This window comes from Oncorhynchus tshawytscha, linkage group LG06, assembly GCF_018296145.1.
Source record: "Oncorhynchus tshawytscha isolate Ot180627B linkage group LG06, Otsh_v2.0, whole genome shotgun sequence".
NCBI classification, from domain to species: Eukaryota; Metazoa; Chordata; class Actinopteri; order Salmoniformes; family Salmonidae; genus Oncorhynchus; species Oncorhynchus tshawytscha.
The window spans coordinates 65,063,615-65,083,854 of NC_056434.1; the positions used below are offsets into that span (position 1 = coordinate 65,063,615).

Below are 20,240 nucleotides of genomic sequence, written 5' to 3' on the forward strand. Positions count from 1 at the left end.
TCATCTGTACAAACAAAAGTACGCAAGTATAAACACCATGGGACCACGCAGCCGTCATACCGCTCAGGAAGGCTCAGGAAGGAAGGAATCTCCTAGAGATGAACGTACTTTGGTGCGAAAAGTGCAAATCAATCCCAGAGCAACAGTAAAGGTGCTGAAGGAAACAGGTAGAAAACGATCTATATCCACAGTAAAACGAGTCCTATATCAACATAACCTGAAAGGAAGAAGCCACTGCTCCAAAACTGCCAAAAAAAAGCCAGACTATGGTTTGCAACTGCACATGGGGACAAAGATCATACTTTTTGGAGAAACTTTCCTCTGGTCTGATGAAACAAAAATAGAACTGTTTGGCCATAATGACCATCATTATGTTTGGAGGAAAAGGGGGAAAGCTTGCAAGCCGAAGAACATCATCCCAACCGTGAAGCACGGGGGTGGCAGCATCATATTGTGGGGTTGCTTTGCTGCAGGAGGGACTGGTGCACTTTACAAAATAGATGGTGTCATGAGGGAGGACAATTATGTGAATATATTGAAGCAACATCTTAAGACATCAGTCAGGAAGTTAAAGCTTGGTCGCAAATGGGTCTTCCAAATGGACAATGACCCCAAGAATTACTTCCAAAGTTGTGGCAAAATGGCTTAAGGACAACAAAGTCAAGGTATTGGAGTGACCATCACAAAGCCCTGACCTCAATCCTACAGAACATATTTGTGCGCAGAACTGAAAAAGTGTGTGCGAGCAAGGAGGCCTTACAAACCTGCCTCGGATACACCAGCTCTGTCAGGAGGAATGGGCCAAAATTCACCCAACTTATTGTGGGAAGCTTTTGGGAGGCTACCCAAAAGGTTTGACCCAAGTTAAACAATTTAAAGGCAATGCTTCCAAATACCAATTGGCTGTATGTAAACTTCTGACCCACTGGGAATGTGATGAAATAAATAAAAGCTTAAATAAATCATTCTCTCTACTATTATGCTGACATTTCACATCCTTTAAAAAAAAGTGGTGATCCTAACTGACCTAAGACAGGGAGTTTTTACTAGGGTTAAATGTCAGGAATTGTGAAAAACTGAGTTTAAATGCATTTGGCTAAGGTGTACGTAAACTTCCGACTTCAACTGTATATCGGCCCAATAGAATCCCCATACTTTAACGATGACAGCTTTTCCGTCCTAAAAGGGGAGATCAACAATTTCCAGGCTCAGGGACATGTACTAGTCTGTGGTGACCTAAATGCCAGAACTGGACAAGACCCCGACACCCTCAGCACACAGGGGGACAAAACACCTACCTGGAGGTGACAGCATTCCTTAAACTCATATGCCCCCTAGACATAACTACTACAACATAATCAATAAAAACAGCTCACAACTCTTGCAGCCCTGTCATACGCTGGGTATGTACAGTACATAGTCAATGGTAGGCTTCGAGGGGACTCCTATGGTAGGTACACCTATAGCTCATCTCTTGGCAGTAGTACTGTAGAATACTGACCTCAACCCAGTCTCTTAGAGCGTTCACAGTCAGTCCACTGAGACCCCTATCAGATCACAGCAAAATCACACTCTACTTGAACAGAGCAATGCTCAATCACGAGGCATCAAAGCCAAAGGAACAATAATATTAAGAAATGCTATGGATGGAAGGAAAATAGTGTGGAAACCTACCAAAAAGCAATTAGGCAACAACACATTTAATCCCTTCTGGACAATTTCCTGGACAAAAGGTTTAACTGTAATAGTGAAGGTGTAAACTTGGCAGTAGAAAACCTAAACAGAATATTTGACCTCTCAGCTTCCCTATCAAATCTAAAAATGTCAAGCTGACAACCTAAGAAAATTAACAACAATGACAAATGCTTTGATGAAGATTGCAAAAACCAAAAGAAATTGAGAAACCTAATCAACGAAAAACAGAGACCCAGAAAACCCGAGCCTACGACTTCACTATGGTGAATCAATAAACAATATAGAATACAAAGAACAAAGACAAACAGAGAGAGCGAGAACGAGATAGCTCCCTCTATCAGTGGTGGAGGGTCAGTGGCCTTCCCCAGAGCCCCATTACACAGTGGCCTGTGTCCTCCTGGGGCAGTGTGCGTGTGCCTGTGACAACAGAGCTCTGATTCCATCTCCCCCTCGCTGCAGCCTGGGAGCAGCCACAATCCATCACTGACAGGCCCCTCACACAGTCTTACCACAACTAGCACCCGCGCGCGCACACACACACACACACACACACACACACACACCACAGTCCGACCACAACTCACAATCTTACCACAACTCATGCAGTCTCTTGCCAGAACTCAATAGTGCAACTGACTTCCATTCACACAAGTTTACCTGCACATGGAAGTGAGTAGCCGACATCTGGGTGGTGGATGAATTGTCGCTCGTTGAGGCGAGTCACACAGTACATGTGGAAGCAGTCTAGACAAATGACATGGCGGTCTGGACACTGGGACACCAACACTGGACTCCTACAGAGTGGACAGACACAGAGACATTTCATACCAATGAAGAATCATTGACTTGAAACAGACGTAGAGATATATATAAATAAATTCACACAAATACATTTAAACTCAGTTTTTCACAATTCTTGACATTTAATCCTAGTAAAAATGCCCTGTCTTGGGTCAGTTAGGATCACCACTTCATTTTAAGAATGTGACATGTCAGATTAATAGTAGAGAGAATTATTTCTTTCAGCTTTTATTTCTTCCATCACATTCCCAGTGGGTCAGAAGTTTATATACACTCAATTAGTATTTGCTAGCATTGTCTTTAAAAATGTTTAACTTGGGTCGAACATTTTGTGTAGCCTTCCACAAGCTTCCCACAATAAATTAGGTGCATTTTGGCCCATTCATCCTGACAGAGCTGGTGTAACTGAGTCAGGTTTGTAGGCCTCCTTGTTCGCACACGCCTTTTCAGTTTTGCCCACACATTTTCTATGAGATTGAGGTCAAGGCTTTGTGATGACCACTCCAATACCTTGACTTTGTTGTCCATTTCGCCACAACTTTGGAAGTATGCTTGGGGTCATTGTCTATTTGGAAGAATCATTTGTGACCAAGCTTTAACTTCCTGACTGATGTCTTGAGATGTTACTTCAATACACTTGTAAAGTGCACCAGTCCCTCCTGCAGCAAAGCACCCCCACACCATGATGCTGCCACCCCCGTGCTTCACGGTTGGGATAATGTTCTTCGGCTTGCAAGCTTTCCCCCTTTTCCTCCAAACATAATGATGGTCATTATGGCCAAACAGTTCTATTTTTGTTTCATCAGACCAGAGGACATTTCTCAAAAAAGTATGATCTTTGTCCCCATGTGCAGTTGCAAACCATAGTCTGGATTTTTTATGGCAGTTTTTGAGCAGTGGCCTCTTCCTTGCTGAGTGGCCTTTCAGATTATATCGATATAGGACTCGTTTTACTGTGGATATAGATACCTTCGTACCTGTTTCCTCCAGCATCTTCACAAGGTCCTTTGCTGTTGTTCTGGGATTGATTTGTACTTTTCGCACCAAAGTATGTTCTTCTCTAGGAGACAGAAAGCGTCTCCTTCCTGAGCGGTATGATGGCTGCGTGGTCCCATGGTGTTTTTACTGGCGTACTATTGTTTGTACAGATGAACGTGGTACCTTCAGGCATTTGGAAATTGCTCCCAAGGATGAACCAGACTTGTGGAGGTCTACAATTTTTTTCTGGGGTCTTGGCTGATTTATTTTGATTTCCTGTGATGTCAAGCAAAGAGGCACTGAGCTTGAAGGTAGGCCTTGTAATACATCCACAGGTACACCTCCAATTGACTGATATTATGTCAATTAGCCTATCAGAAGCTTCTACAGCCATGACATCATTTTCTGGAATTTTCCAAGCTGTTTAAAGGCACAGTCAACTTAGTGTATGTAAACTTCTGACCCACTGGAATTGTGATACAGTGAATTATAAGTGAAATAATCTGTCTGTAAACAATTGTTGGAAAAATGACTTGTGGCATGCACAAAGTAGATGTCCTAACCGACTTGCCAAAACTATAATTTGTTAACAATACATTTTGGGAGTGGTTGAAAAACGAGTTTTAATGACTGCAACGTAAGTGTATGTAAACTTCCGACTTCAACTGTATGTATATATTACATTTATTCAACTTAAGACTATATAGCCATAATGACATTTGACATGCCTTTATCCCTTTGAAACTTTTGTGAGTGTAATGTTTACTGTTCATTTTTGATTGTTTACTTCACTTTTGTTCATGATCTATTTCACTCGTTTTGGCAATGTAAACATGCGTTTCCCGCGCTGGTGAGTGTTTTGTTCTATCACAGGCCACAGGGGGGATTCATTTAGTGCGGGAGGCAGGGGAAAAGCAGCAGTGCGAGACAGAAGGTCTCAGAGGAGCTCTGATATATCATGGCTGCTACAAAGACAGAGGGGCCAGGGATACTGAGCGAGAGCGAGTGAAACCGTTCACCACTGACACACTAACATCCACGTAGGTGAGTGTGGTCTTCCTCTCTCTACATCCCTCTTCTGTTCCTCACCTGTTCTCCTTGTCCCTCATTCTTGCCCTCTTCTCACAGACGACGTCTCTCCCCAACATCTCCACTTGACTTTATGTATTGCTTCACGCCATTCAATTGCAAATGACATAAATGACCCAATTAACTGACCTGGCTGAGTAACGCCTAAACAAATTAAATAAACTAAGCCAGTCCAACCTCAGCCAGAGAAATCCTTCAGACCTTCGCCTCTCCTAGGTTGAACTTGCTTGCATACAGCACCTACTGTACATATTATTGTACTCAAGAAGCCTAGCAACCCCCCACTCACTCACTCACTCAGCCAAAGCACATCTTGTTACTTCTGAAAGTATGAAAAACAGAGCACAGAGGGTAGTTCTCAGAAGCATACTTTGTTCATGCACATTTCAAAGCACGCATCAACGCAAGCGTCAACTGAAATATTCCCAGGATTGTTGACGTAATATGATGCAACCACGTAACAAACAATGTAATATTTCTAGAAAAAAAAATGGTGGCTGGTTATGAGCTGAAGCGATAGAAAATGAACTCGGACTTCGAGAATGAAAAGTTGACTGATTACAATACTTTATCTTAATACGTTAATAAATACATACGGTGTTCATTTTGGCATGTTTAACTGCCTAGAATATCCATAGACCGCAGGCTAACTGACAAAAAAATTGGTAGCTACCTACCTACGAAGAATTCGTAGCCAACATTGGCCAGCTACCTTTCATAACATTAGTTGTAGGTCATTTTTTACATGTTAAACTAGCTGGCTATCTAGATTAACACGATTCACATATAGCTGGCTGATAATTATGAAGTTGCGTTTGCTTTAACGTAGTCATCTCGTGTCATCTGTATTAGTCAAAGGTAATGCAGTAGCAGGAGAGTGCGCAGTGCGTCTCCAATGTACAATTGCATGCATTCGCCACACTCTCGTCCTCCCAAGAACGTTTGCAAGAGAACGTCCTCGGGGAATGAACTCAGAGCGTGAGAGTGAGGAGCATGGTAGTATGCATATTGAGAAACGCCCCCTGTATTAGTCTCACAGTAGTAAGCCTGTGACTGTGGTTTCCTCATCCGTTTGCCCTTTTAAACAAACCAAAGAGCTGATTGTGCTAAGTGGCGGCAGCAAGGCGAGATGAACGCCGGGAAAAACAAAGCTTCACTCAGGAGGGTAATTTTGCGGCCCCACTTCAATCACGCTCGTAGCGGCGAGTCCTTGATTTGAGACGAGGGCGTCTGTGATTGGGCTCCATTGTATCGGATGCGGGCAGCAGGTGACAGACTGGCCCTCCCTTCTTTTGTCCTCTGTGGGTGAGGCAGTGACAGTATGTCCGCCGTCATCACAGGGATGGGGAGGCTGACCTTCATCTGTTATATGCCACGCTGACAGAATCACAGCTTTGTTTGCCTGGAGCCACTGATTGTAGGAGGGAGAGACAGGGCCAGGGGGGTGCGTCTGTCTACCTGCCTGCAAGTGTGTGTGTGTGTGTGTAAGCCTAAGTCGGTCTATTGCTTTCATGTTAAACATGCTGTTTATATTAGGCCGATATAGAGGCTGCACAGACAATATTGTACACGTACTTACATGATATCTGTGCAGGCAATGCATGGGACATCCCGCACATTGGGCATGACGAGGTCCAGGGCCACAGACGTGTCATCATCAGAGGTGGGGTGGGCAGCACACTTCAGGTAAAACTCCTATGGAAGGCAGATAAGAGACCGAGGTACATGTTGTTTGGTGGAGGTGTGGTCATGTTATGAGATTGTAATTCCGTTGTGGTGGCAGTGAGGGGGTTTTGAGGCAGTTGTGGATAGTTCACTGGTCTCACCGCTACTCTGCCAAGGCAACCCTCTGATTGACAGACGCCATGGATACGCTCTGGGAGGAGGACATCGTCCCAACATGACGGGCCCTGGGGGGAGAGAGACTTTTTACTTTAACGGGACTTCCCCATTACACTAAAAACACCCTTTACCCCGCCCCACCCACCACACACAAAAATGTATTGCATGCCACCACAACCTCCACAAACAAACCCATTACACAGTACAATACAATACAGCACCACATTACAACTACAGGGGGGCAAAAAATATTTAGTCAGCCACCAATTGTGCAAGTTCTCCCACTTAAAAAGATGAGAGAGGCCTGTCATTTTCATCATAGGTACACTTCAACTATGACAGACAAAATGAGAAAAAAAATCCAGAAAATCACATTGTAGGATTTTTAATGAATTTTATTTGCAAATTATGGTGGAAAATAAGTATTTGCTCACCTACAAACAAGCAAGATTTCTTTCTCTCACAGACCAGTAACTTCTTCTTTAAGAGGCTCCTCTGTCCTCCACTCGTTACCTGTATTAATGGCACCTGTTTGAACTTGGGTGCTATGCCCTCTGCTGTTCTGATTGGTCAAAAGAGTAGAGCATTTTTTTCTCCCAAATCCGAATAAAAATATAGATTTTGAACGCCTATGCCCACCTGCTGTGCATACTCTTGGGGGGGGGGGGTTCCACCCTCAACCCCCTGGCAGCCGTAGGTCAGCTATCCTGCTGCCATTAAACGTCCCTGCAGGGTGACTGAACGAACAGACCGTAAAGGGATCTGTGGGTTGTGGAAAATGGGCTCCTCCCCTGGTCCAGGCGCCACACCCCCCTCGTGTGGGCCTTAGCAGCTGCCAGGCCCTCAGCACGGCATAGTAAAAGTCAGAGACCCCTGTTGTGTTCAGCCTCTCCGGCCTCATGAGGACGAGCTGCCGGTCCAGCCCTCAACAGAGCACACGCTGGTTCAGACATTGATTGCTTGGTGCATCCTTATTGTTTTGGGAGGATTCCCCCCACCACCCCACCCATCCTCCTCTGTTCTGCCTGCACGCCACTCATTAGCATAAGCATTTAAACATTCTGACAGCGGCCTTAATAAGCCTCTGAAAAGGTTAAGAAAATCATTACTCCCTGTTGGGTGGGAGGAAGCAGGGGTAGAGAGGGAGAGGACCCTGTGTGCCTTGGTGGTGGGGCACGAGATTACACACACACGCACACACCTGCTCAGAGACAGCCAGGAAAGGTCACACAGACCCCTGATGTGTCTACGCACCACACACACAAACACCCTTGAATATAAATGATTAATGAATCATTTAGAAACCCACCCGTATTCCTCTCCCTCTACTTTCGGCGGGGAAGCGGATTCAACGTCTCCGTTTCGCAAAGTTTTAATTTGATTATTGTCTAACTTACAGGGTTTATCTCTGCGCCAGCTGTGCTCATCTCACAGCATTGACCGAGGTATGCGATCGGTGGGCAGAAGAGGGACCCCACTCGATTGGCTAAACTGATTGGCCAGTTGAGGACACCTGTGCTCACCTCAGTTGATCTATTACAGTCCCTGTGTCAATAGAGCACACTGAACAAGCACAAAAACAACACACACACACACACACACACACACACACACACACACAGCCTTTTTCTACAAGCATCGGGCACACACACTGAGAGCAGCATGCTAATTAACACCTACTCTGATACCAGGCTCAGGAACAGGGACCTACGGTGAGCCTCATTTCCTGTCTCCTACACTCTCACCTAGGTGACTGAGAGGCCCCCCGGCTATACACGCACACCTATGTGACTGACAGGTCGGTCTCAGGAGCAATCAGTTTCTCCTAGATGTATGGGGTCAGGGAGGGTTGGGTGCAATGGAGTCTGTGAGGCTGTGGTTGTGAGAGATAGCAGTGTGAGTGGCAGTTTCAGCTGGGCTGTGGTCAGATATGGAGAGGACAGTGGTCAGAGGGGACAGAGTGTAACTCCGGATACTCTGGGTCGTCTGGGTATGAGAAGGGAAAGGCGATTTGAAGGGACTGACTGGGGTCCTATCCAAGCTTGAGGTACTGTAGGTAATCACCAGCCCTGGCAGGAAACTGGCACGGAGAGTGGACACTGTTGCCATAGTAACAGTGGACAAACAGATGTCACTCAGTCGTAGTCTAAAGAATGGCAGGATCCTTATTTGTGGGAGTCCTGCCCATTCACACGCACACACGCACTCACACACACAGAGAGAGAGAAGTCCCATAAGGACCGGAGGTAAATATGGCCGCAGGCTGAACAGACAGGCAGAGGAAGAGTCTACTGTCACTGTGGAGATGTGACAGATTTCCTCCGTTTGAGAAAATAACAATAACAGTGTTATGCAATAACAAAGGAGGGGATAGATGGAGGGTAATGTGGGATTATTGTTCACTGTGGATCTACCGGTCTAAGCTCGAAGCCATTGTGCGTAGATAAACACACATTTTACTCAGTTGAGCAACAGAAAGGATTCACGGCGTCGAACAAAATGTGACTTTGTTGTACTCTGAGAAACAGAGCATCTTAAACGCAGTACTTCTGTCAGTGAGAGTTGCTCTGTGGAAGTGGCTCTTGGCTACAGTATTGTAGTCTTCCATTCTTACTTGACATACCCGGCTCAAGGTGAGGGTTCCCTGCTTGCAGGCTCGGCAGCGCACGCGTAACTTCCCCGGCTGGATGGCCCGGCACACACTCTTGCAGTACACATAGAAGCTGCTGTGAGGTCTGGGCTCTGTATGGGAACACAACCACACATTCTGTCAGAGGAGAAACAGTAGCAGATTGTAGCATGGCTGAAATGAAGCCAGTGGACTCAGCAAATGGTGACATAGGACATTTGATGGTAGAACATATGAGTTGTAAGTGTACTATGCCCTATATTGTGCAGTAGAAAAACATCCATTGTATTTCATGGTCCTCTTTAGTTTGAATAGATGGACACTAAGACTTTAGCATTATGCGAGGACGATGACACAAGGACAAGGGACATCTCCAGTCTGTAGTCTGTCTGGCTGCAGCCCAGAACACAGACACACTGATCCAATTAGCGGAGAGAAGCAACCAGACGTCTTCGTGGCAGATGATTTATTAAAGAGAGGAGGACGTGTCCTGCATGCCTCATTTAAAGTCACCACACCATACAGGCATCCATTCATACACACACAGCGAGAGGGACCAGGAAGAAACAGCATTCTCATTAGAGCTAAAAGCATGGGGGCGCTGGAGTGGGCCGCGCTACCTTGACACGATTCCCAATAAAAATGGGGCGGAGTGGCTTTAAGACTTCGCATGTCTAATTTATGTTTCCTGGGAGAGAGGTCTCCATTATGGTAATGACTTTACAGGAGGATGGAGGGAGAGCCTACTGATCAGAGGGGGCAGATAAAGGAGACGTTATGGTGGGTTGGGTTGAGAAACAGAAGGAGGCGAGTGTTGGAGGGTAGGCAGACGGAGGCGAGTGTTGGAGGGTAGGCAGATGGAGGGTAGGCAGAAGGAGGTGAGTGTTGTAAGGGTAGGCAGAAGGAGGTGAGTGTTGGAGGGTAGGCAGAAGGAGGCGAGGGTAGGCAGACGGAGGCGAGTGTTGGAGGGTAGGCAGAAGGAGGTGAGTGTTGGAGGGTAGACAGAAGGGAGTGTTGGAGGGTAGCAGAAGGAGGCGAGTGTTGGAGGGTAGGCAGAAGGAGGCGAGTGTTGGAGGGTAGGCAGAAGGAGGCGAGTGTTGGAGGGTAGGCAGAAGGAGGCGAGTGTTGGAGGGTAGGCAGAAGGAGGCGAGTGTTGGAGGGTAGGCAGAAGGAGGCGAGTGTTGGAGGGTAGGCAGAAGGAGGCGAGTGTTGGAGGGTAGGCAGAAGGAGGCGAGTGTTGGAGGGTAGGCAGAAGGAGGTGAGTGTTGGAGGGTAGACAGAAGGAGGTGGGTAGGCAGAAGGAGGCGAGTGTTGGAGGGTAGGCAGAAGGAGGTGAGTGTTGGAGGGTAGACAGAAGGAGGCGAGTGTTGGAGGGTAGACAGAAGGAGGCGAGTGTTGGAGGGTAGACAGAAGGAGGCGAGTGTTGGAGGGTAGGCAGAAGGAGGCGAGTGTTGGAGGGTAGGCAGAAGGAGGCGAGTGTTGGAGGGTAGGCAGAAGGAGGCGAGTGTTGGAGGGTAGGCAGAAGGAGGCGAGTGTTGGAGGGTAGGCAGAAGGAGGCGAGTGTTGGAGGGTAGGCAGAAGGAGGTGAGTGTTGGAGGGCAGGCAGAAGGAGGTGAGGGAGGTGAGGGTAGGCAGACGGAGGCGAGTGTTGGAGGGTAGGCAGAAGGAGGCGAGTGTTGGAGGGTAGGCAGAAGGAGGTGAGTGTTGGAGGGTAGACAGACGGAAGGTAGTCAGAAGGATGTGAGTGTTGGAGGGTAGACAGAAGGAGGCGAGTGTTGGAGGGTAGACAGAAGGAGGCGAGTGTTGGAGGGTAGACAGAAGGAGGCGAGTGTTGGAGGGTAGACAGAAGGAGGCGAGTGTTGGAGGGAAGACAGAAGGAGGCGAGTGTTGGAGGTAGACAGAGTGTTGGAGGGTAGGCAGAAGGAGGCGAGTGTTGGAGGGTAGGCAGAAGGAGGCGAGTGTTGGAGGGTAGGTGTTGGAGGGTAGGCAGAAGGAGGCGAGTGTTGGAGGGTAGGCAGAAGGAGGCGAGTGTTGGAGGGTAGGCAGAAGGAGGCGAGTGTTGGAGGGTAGGCAGAAGGAGGCGAGTGTTGGAGGGTAGGCAGAAGGAGGCGAGTGTTGGAGGGTAGGCAGAAGGAGGCGAGTGTTGGAGGGTAGGCAGAAGGAGGCGAGTGTTGGAGGGTAGGCAGAAGGAGGCGAGTGTTGGAGGGTAGGCAGAAGGAGGCGAGTGTTGGAGGGTAGGCAGAAGGAGGCGAGTGTTGGAGGGTAGACAGAAGGAGGCGAGTGTTGGAGGGTAGGCAGAAGGAGGCGAGTGTTGGAGGGTAGGCAGAAGGAGGGAGTGTTGGAGTGTTGGAGGGTAGGCAGAAGGAGGCGAGTGTTGGAGGGTAGGCAGAAGGAGGCGAGTGTTGGAGGGTAGGCAGAAGGAGGCGAGTGTTGGAAGGTAGGCAGAAGGAGGCGAGTGTTGGAGGGTAGGCAGAAGGAGGCGAGTGTTGGAGGGTAGACAGAAGGAGGCGAGTGTTGGAGGGTAGGCAGAAGGAGGCGAGTGTTGAGGGAGGCAGAAGGGCAGAGGGTAGGCAGGAGGCGAGTGTTGAGGGTAGGCAGAAGGAGGTGAGTGTTGGAGGGTAGGCAGCAGAGGGTAGGGGGCGAGTGTTGGAGGGTAGGCAGATGGGGGCGAGTGTTGGAGGGTAGGCAGAAGGAGGTGAGTGTTGGAGGGTAGGCAGAAGGAGGGAGTGTTGGAGTAGGCAGATGGAGGGTAGGCAGAAGGAGGTGAGTGTTGGAGGGTAGGCAGAAGGTGGTGAGTGTTGGAGGGTAGGCAGAAGGAGGCGAGTGTTGGAGGGTAGGCAGAGGCGAGTGTTGGGAGGAGGCAGAAGGAGTGAGTGTTGGAGGGTAGGCAGAAGGAGGCGAGTGTTGGAGGGTAGGCAGAAGGAGGAGAGTGTTGGAGGGTAGGCAGAAGGAGGGCGAGTGTTGGAGGGTAGGCAGAAGGAGGCGAGTGTTGGAGGGTAGGCAGAAGGAGGTGAGTGTTGGAGGGTAGGCAGAAGGAGGTGAGTGTTGGAGGGTAGGCAGAAGGAGGTGAGGGAGTGTTGGAGGGTAGGCAGAAGGAGGCGAGTGTTTAGGCAGAAGGGAGTGTTGGAGGGTAGTCAGAAGGAGGTGAGTGTTGGAGGGTAGGCAGAGGAGGCGAGTGTTGGAGGGTAGACAGAAGGAGGCGAGTGTTGGAGGGTAGACAGAAGGAGGCGAGTGTTGGAGGGTAGGCAGAAGGAGGCGAGTGTTGGAGGGTGGAGGGTAGGCAGAAGGAGGTGAGTGTTGGAGGGTAGGCAGAAGGAGGTGAGTGTTGGAGGGTAGACAGACGGAAGGTAGACAGAAGGATGTGAGTGTTGGAGGGTAGGCAGAAGGAGGCGAGTGTTGGAGGGTAGGCAGAAGGAGGCGAGTGTTGGAGGGTAGGCAGAGGAGGTGAGTGTTGAAGGGTAGGCAGAGGAGGTGAGTATTGGAGGGTAGGCAGAAGGAGGTGAGTATTGGAGGGTAGGCAGAAGGAGGTGAGTATTGGAGGGTAGGCAGAGGAGGCAAGTGTTGGAGGGTAGACAGAAGGAGGCGAGTGTTGGATGGTAGGCAGACGGAGGGTAGGCAGACGGAGGCGAGTGTTGGAGGGTAGGCAGACGGAGGCGAGTGTTGGAGGGTAGGCAGACGGAGGCGAGTGTTGGAGGTTAGGCAGATGCAGGGTAGGCAGAAGGAGGTGAGTGTTGGAGGGTAGGCAGATGGGGGTAGGCAGACGGAGGGGAGTGTTGGAGGGTAGGCAGACGGAGGCGAGTGTTGGAGGGTAGGCAGAAGGAGGCGAGTGTTGGAGGGTAGGCAGAAGGAGGCGAGTGTTGGAGGGTAGGCAGAAGGAGGTGAGGGTAGGCAGATGGAGGGTAGGCAGACGGAGGTGAGTGTTGGAGGGTAGGCAGATGGGGGCGAGTGTTGGAGGGTAGGCAGATGGAGGGTAGGCAGAAGGAGGTGAGTGTTGTAAGGGTAGGCAGAAGGTGGTGAGTGTTGGAGGGTAGGCAGAAGGAGGCGAGTGTTGGAGGGTAGGCAGAAGGAGGCGAGTGTTGGGAGGGTAGGCAGAAGGAGGTGAGTGTTGGGAGGGTAGGCAGAAGGAGGCGAGTGTTGGAGGGTAGGCAGAAGGAGGAGAGTGTTGGAGGGTAGACAGAAGGAGGCGAGTGTTGGAGGGTAGGCAGAAGGTGGTGAGTGTTGGAGGGTAGGCAGAAGGAGGCGAGTGTTGGAGGGTAGGCAGAAGGTGGTGAGTGTTGTAAGGGTAGGCAGAAGGTGGTGAGTGTTGTAAGGGTAGGCAGAAGGTGGTGAGTGTTGTAAGGGTAGGCAGAAGGAGGCGAGTGTTGGAGGGTAGGCAGAAGGAGGTGAGTGTTGGAGGGCAGGCAGAAGGAGGTGAGGGTAGGCAGACGGAGGGTAGGCAGAAGGAGGCGAGTGTTGGAGGGTAGGCAGAAGGAGGTGAGTGTTGGAGGGTAGGCAGAGGAGGCGAGTGTTGGAGGGTAGACAGAAGGAGGCGAGTGTTGGAGGGTAGACAGAAGGAGGCGAGTGTTGGAGGGTTGGAGGGTAGGCAGAAGGAGGCGAGTGTTGGAGGGTAGGCAGAAGGAGGTGAGTGTTGGAGGGTAGGCAGAAGGAGGTGAGTGTTGGAGGGTAGGCAGAAGGAGGTGAGTGTTGGAGGGTAGACAGACGGAAGGTAGACAGAAGGATGTGAGTGTTGGAGGGTAGACAGAAGGAGGCGAGTGTTGGAGGGTAGGCAGAAGGAGGCGAGTGTTGGAGGGTAGGCAGAAGGCGCCGAGTGTTGGAGGGTAGGCAGAGGAGGTGAGTGTTGAAGGGTAGGCAGAGGAGGTGAGTATTGGAGGGTAGGCAGAAGGAGGTGAGTATTGGAGGGTAGGCAGAAGGAGGTGAGTATTGGAGGGTAGGCAGAAGGAGGTGAGTGTTGGAGGGTAGGCAGAGGAGGCAAGTGTTGGAGGGTAGACAGAAGGAGGCGAGTGTTGGATGGTAGGCAGACGGAGGGTAGGCAGACGGAGGCGAGTGTTGGAGGGTAGGCAGACGGAGGCGAGTGTTGGAGGGTAGGCAGACGGAGGCGAGTGTTGGAGGGTAGGCAGATGCAGGTAGGCAGAAGGAGGTGAGTGTTGGAGGGTAGGCAGATGGGGGTAGGCAGACGGAGGGGAGTGTTGGAGGGTAGGCAGACGGAAGGTAGACAGAAGGATGTGAGTGTTGGAGGGTAGACAGAAGGAGGCGAGTGTTGGAGGGTAGGCAGAAGTAGGCGAGTGTTGGAGGGTAGGCAGAGGAGGTGAGTGTTGAAGGGTAGGCAGAGGAGGCGAGTGTTGGAGGGTAGACAGAAGTAGGCGAGTGTTGGAGGGTAGGCAGATGCAGGGTAGGCAGAAGGAGGTGAGTGTTGGAGGGTAGGCAGATGGGGGTAGGCAGAAGGAGGTGAGTGTTGGAGGGTAGGCAGACGGAGGTGAGTGTTGGAGGGTAGGCAGATGGAGGGTAGGCAGAAGGAGGTGAGTGTTGGAGGGTAGGCATCTGGGGGTAGGCAGAAGGAGGTGAGTGTTGGAGGGTAGCCAGACGGAGGTGAGTGTTGGAGGGTAGGCAGATGGAGGGTAGGCAGAAGGAGGTGAGTGTTGGAGGGTAGGCATCTGGGGGGGGTAGGCAGAAGGAGGTGAGTGTTGGAGGGTAGGCAGAAGAAGGTAGGTGTTGCAGGGTAGGCAGAAGGAGGTAGGTGTTGCAGGGTAGGCAGAAGGAGGTGAGTGTTGGAGGGTAGGCAGAAGGAGGTGAGTGTTGGAGGGTAGGCAGAAGGAGGCGAGTGTTGGAAGGGCAGGCAGAAGGAGGCGAGTGTTGGAAGGGCAGGCAGACGGAGGCGAGTGTTGGAAGGGTAGGCAGACGGAGGCGAGTGTTGGAAGGGTAGGCAGAAGGAGGTGAGGGTAGGCAGACGGAGGGTAGGCAGACGGAGGCGAGTGTTGGAGGGTAGGCAGAAGGAGGAGTGTTGGAGGGTAGGCAGATGGAGGAGAGCGTTGGAGGGTAGGCAGAAGGAGGAGAGTGTTGGAGGGTAGGCAGAAGGAGGAGAGTGTTGGAGGGTAGGCAGAAGGAGGAGAGTGGTGGAGGGTAGGCAGAAGGAGGAGAGTGTTGGAGGGTAGGCAGAAGGAGGAGAGTATTGGAGGGTAGGCAGAAGGAGGTGAGTGTTGGAGGGTAGGCAGAAGGAGGAGAGTATTGGAGGGTAGGCAGAAGGAGGAGAGTATTGGAGGGTAGACAGAAGAAGGAGGCGAGTGTTGGAGGGTAGGAAGAAGGAGGAGAGTGTTGGAGGGTAGGCAGACGGAGGTGAGTGTTGGAGGGTAGTTCGAAGACAGCTTTAAAAAGGTTTGCCTTTGAGCCGGGATACAGAGGTCAAAGCCAATTCCTGTATATATTTCCATTTCCCACAGATGTCTGGAGACCGACTGCTGAATCCCAATCAACCGTTTAGAAGGCTGCATTCAGGGAGCGGTTGTACTGTTCAAATGGGACACGAATGTCAAGGCCACAGAGCCACTTCTGAGCTCCCTGCGTGTTCATGCACAGCCAAATAGGACTTGTGTCATTTTGGCACCTTGGCTTGTCTGTGTCATTTTCTATGCTTTTAGAGTTTATGGAACACCAAACAGCCAAGTTACACATACACCGAGTGTACAAAACATTAGGAACACCTGCCCTTTCCATGACAGTGACCAGGTGAATCCTGGTGAAACCTATGGTCCCTTATTGATGTCACCTGTTAATTCCACTTCAAATCAGTGTCAACAAAGGGGAGGAGACGGGTTAAAGAAGGATTTTTAAGCCTTCAAACAATTGAGACGTGGATTGTGTATGTGCGCCATTCAGAGGGTGAATGAGGGCAAGACATAAAGACTCAGTGTATTGTCACATGCGAACACACACCTGTGTGTTCAGGCTCTTCCCTGGCTCTCTGCTCGTCATCAGTTTCCAGTATGACAGCCAGGCCGGTGGAGGTAGTGGGCAGGCGGGAGGCGGTGAGGTCCAGGCGGGTGAGGCTGTCCACCCCTCGACCCAGACGGTGCTGCAGGGCCAGGTCAGAGCACCGGCCCGACCCCGGGGGAGGCAGCACCACGTGCACGGTACTCTGCTCTGGGAGGTCACAGCCCTGTAGGTCAGGTAAATAGAGAGAGAGAGAGACAGAGAAAGACAGTTATTTAAAACCTCGGTTTAGTACATGTAGATCGTCTGTCTATGTACATTTGTCACATTGTAGTACACAAACCTGTTGTCAGATTGACCGTAAACCAGCCATAAAATGAAATCACATACCACTGCAGTAAATTAGATCAAAACACATCAAAAATGCCTAAAGATATGGATCATACAACTACGGATCTTCTTTTTTTTTAATGACCTAATCTGTTTAGGTACATCTCCGTTTTATAATTTCCAATACAGCTGCTGTACCATTTCAGGGCAACACGTGTTCAATCTACCCCAAAATTCACAATTAAAAAGTGTTTCGTTCAACATGTCACTGAAATTATATGCAAATCCATCAGTCATATTAGATCTAAACCCCTCCATTGATGCAGAAGTAGGCTAAACAAACAGGGTCTGGCGTTAATCACTGACGATAGCTTACTCTCCTGGAAAGCTTTCAAGTTTCATTTTTGAAGTTTGTCTCCCTGAAGTTTCTTTGTAGCTCTCAGTGTGGGAGAAAATACAAAATAAAATGTCAAAAAAACTCTCCCCTGTCAAAAACCATAGTCGGGTAAACAACAACAGGAAATGTTTGTTTCAAAATCACCAGCATTTCACTGGAGGAGAACTAGTGAGCTAACAACTAAGCATAATCAAATCTCACATACAACTCAGGTGATTGAAAAAAGAAAGAAAATATGAAAAGAGAAACAGTTCTGAAAGGTGTGCTTGTGTCACTAGCTGTCAAAGCTTTATCTTAAAGTGTTACTTTTCTTATAAATGGTAGCAGCCATTCAAAATCAGCCCCAGCCTAGTGCTTACACCTGCAGCAGTACACTAGATCTGCAAAGACTGGAAAGGATCCAAGTAGATAATTTCTAATTTGGCAGGAAATGAATACATTGGCATTTGTTTCATGGAGTTCATTTTCTGAGAACGGAGTAAAAATGTATGATGCAAATAAGCTGCGGCAGGTAGTGCAAACAGGTCCTAGTTAAAGCAAAGAGCTTATGAGAGAGAGAGAGAGAGAGAGAGATCCTCATTTGTGAACTAATCCATAGAAGGGAGATAATTTCACCCCGAGAAGCCTGGCGTGCCAAATGACTGGCAAAATATAAAACCAAAATGTGTTTGATCTGGTTAATTTTCTCGGGCTCAACAGCGTGGATTTGTTTTTTTAATGATATGGCGTTAATGAAGAACCTGTGGCTGAGGCTGGAAGTTCTACTATGCGAGACAGCTAGCACAGCTCAGACGGTACGATGGATCTGGAGCTAGCAGCTTTAGCTATACAGCCAGACTGAGGAAAAATAACTAGGTCGTTCCACCAATTCAGTGCCTTCACCTAATTGAAACATTCTGTCACAAAGAGCACGTTAACTTAATTTTTTTTTAAAAACGTGTTGTTTTCCCCATCTCAAAAATACTACAGTAAGTGCCAAATAAAGTAACATGGTTGACTAACAGGATTGACGATTTCATCTTAAATCAGCCGTGAATCCCCTTGTGACAGGGGAAATGGAAGCTTGTTGTGTGCAACAGGGCGGGGCAGTTACATGCAAGCTTCACCTTAAAATGATTCACTAAATCACATTAAATAAATATTTATAATCAGAAATTACTTTTTCAAAGCAACAAACTAACTAAGGACTTTACAATGGTGGTGAAAACTTGTAGACATTTTGGGGTTAAGTGGGTTAAAATCGTCCTAGAAGTCATGAGAGGGTGCATGGAGGGACATGTCAAAATGCTGAATTTTGGCACTTGAGCAAGTCTTTACTTGTATAGTAAATATAATCTATTGAATTCGCCATGAGGTCTATATTTAAAAAGGGCATTTCATTATATATAACATGCTTTTAAAATGTAATATTGGTGCACAATTTCTACTTAAAATATCAAAGGGATGCAAGTGGCAACCATTTCCTGGAATGACAACTAATAATTAGTTAAATAGAGACCAATATATTTAAGGATTGATATTCCCATTGGTCTCTATTCAAATCTGAATTCAACTGTATGGAAGAGTTGATCACTTAGCTACTGCAAAGCACTTTGTGACTACTGCTGGGGTGCAAATTCCTTTATGAATTAAATCGGATTGATTTGTTTGATAGCCCCTCCACAGCTCTGCCACATCAGCTTTACGTTACTGCCGTTTGATGCATTACTTTACTGCGGTCTAGAACCCCTGATTGTAACCAGGGAGGTGAGTAAAGATAACGACAGCGTGGCTACTTTCATGTTCCTTCAAAGTCAAATGTCTGGTTTTATCAACATTTGGCAACAGTAGTTGACAGACCTGATATCAAATAACTTCCGGTTACACACACACACACACACACACACACACACACAAACACAAGCACCTCAAGCCTAAATCTACCTTGGCTTGTCTGTTGAGATTTTAAAAAATTTATCATGTAAAAAGCAGGTACAAACGTGGAGCTAAATAAGACACAATTGACTGACATTGAAAACTAAATGTCCTTTCCAATAACCGCAACACACAACAAATTGAGCATCGGCAGCGTAAGTACATCTGTGCTCCCCACAGGTGTTTAAAGAAGGTCTCCTAGCGGCTGATTCCTCTCCCAGACACTAATTGGAGGCATCAGAGGCCCAGGGAACATGAGTGTATTCATGTTGCATGCTTGTGACCTTTCCACACTCATCCTCTGCTCTTAGGAGGGCCAGACCAACAAGTCTGTAACCACTATTTTAATGGACAATCTGCAAAGGACCCGTGAATTGCCCCATGACTCATGAAGGTTTCGACAACACATCATCAATAATTGCATTATAGATCAAGTCATTTTGGGAAAAACGTTGGCTGTAATATGCTTTTTCTGCACAGCAACATCGGCCCATTGGGAATTAATAAAGTTCATTGAAGTGAGGTGAATTGAACTAAACTGACTGTTTCCCCTGGATAGAGGTAGGAGTCACTTGAGCAATGTCGCACAATATCAAACAAGTAACACTAAACCATTCAAGGCCGCAAAGTGAAAGATACAGGAGTCTTTAGTGGCTCCGTCCCTAGCATGCAGACAAATGTTTGTGAAAGGCTGAGCAAAAGCACCTGAAATCCTGTGAAGACTGTGAATAATGTGGGCTGGGACTCCCAACTCCCTGTGCAGCTCATTCTCTACAGTGAAAAAGCTCAGCGCCACTCTGCAAAAACTCTGTCTGCGCCGATTGTTTCACTGCAATTAGCAGGATAGAACTCCTTGTCTTATTATATGGTTGAACAAAGTGGCAACTCAAGGACAAGGAGATTGGATGACGGAATCAACTTGTCTTGTATGAGGTGGGGACTCACTCCTTAGAGTACCTGTACATCAGACATGCAACAGCGCCTCTTCAACCTCAGGAGGCTGAAGATATTCGGCTTGTCACCAAAAACACTCACAAACTTTTACAGATGCACATTCAAGAGCATCCTGTCGGGCTGTATCACCGCCTGGTACGGCCACTGCTCCGCCCACAACCGTAAGGCTCTCCAGAGGGTAGTGAGGTCTGCACAACGCATCACCGGGGGCAAACTCGCTGCCCTCCAGGACACCTACACCACCCAATGTCATAGGAAGGCCAAAAAGATCATCAAGGACAACAACCACCCGAGCCACTGCCTGTTCACCCCACTATCATCCAGAAGGCGAGGTCAGTACAGGTGCATCAAAGCTGGGACCGAGAAACTGAAAAACAGCTTCTATCTCAAGGACATCAGACTGTTAAACAGCCATCACTAACATTGAGTGGCTGCTGCCAACATACTAACTCAAATCTCTAGTCACTTTAATAAGTAAAAATTGGATGTAATAAATGTATCACTTGTCACTTTAAACAATGCCACTTTATATAATGTTTACATACCCTACATTACTCATCTCATATATATATATATACTGTACTCTATACCATCTACTGCATCTTGCCTGTGCCGTTCGGCCATCGCTCATCCATATATTTATATGTACATATTCTTATTCATTCCTTTACACTTGTGTGTGTATAA

General features: G+C 48.4%; 1 protein-coding gene across 3 annotated transcripts in view; it reads right to left on the minus strand.

Moving 5' to 3' along the window:
• prkn (parkin RBR E3 ubiquitin protein ligase) overlaps positions 1-20,240 on the minus strand; it is a 97,754-nt gene that overhangs the window by 60,886 nt on the left and 16,628 nt on the right. For 2 of the 3 annotated variants that reach the window (XR_002953901.2, XM_024424561.2), the window contains exons 3-7: positions 15,962-16,184; positions 9,020-9,147; positions 6,390-6,473; positions 6,143-6,258; positions 2,353-2,489 (exon numbers count right to left, since the gene is read on the minus strand). Coding sequence is in view for 2 of the 3 variants with exons in the window: in XM_024424561.2 (XP_024280329.1) it covers positions 2,353-2,489; positions 6,143-6,258; positions 6,390-6,473; positions 9,020-9,147; positions 15,962-16,184 (688 nt within the window). In the remaining variant the exon portion in view is untranslated. The remainder of the gene's footprint in view (positions 1-2,352; positions 2,490-6,142; positions 6,259-6,389; positions 6,474-9,019; positions 9,148-15,961; positions 16,185-20,240) is intronic. The other variant, XM_024424562.2, reaches the window with a different exon arrangement.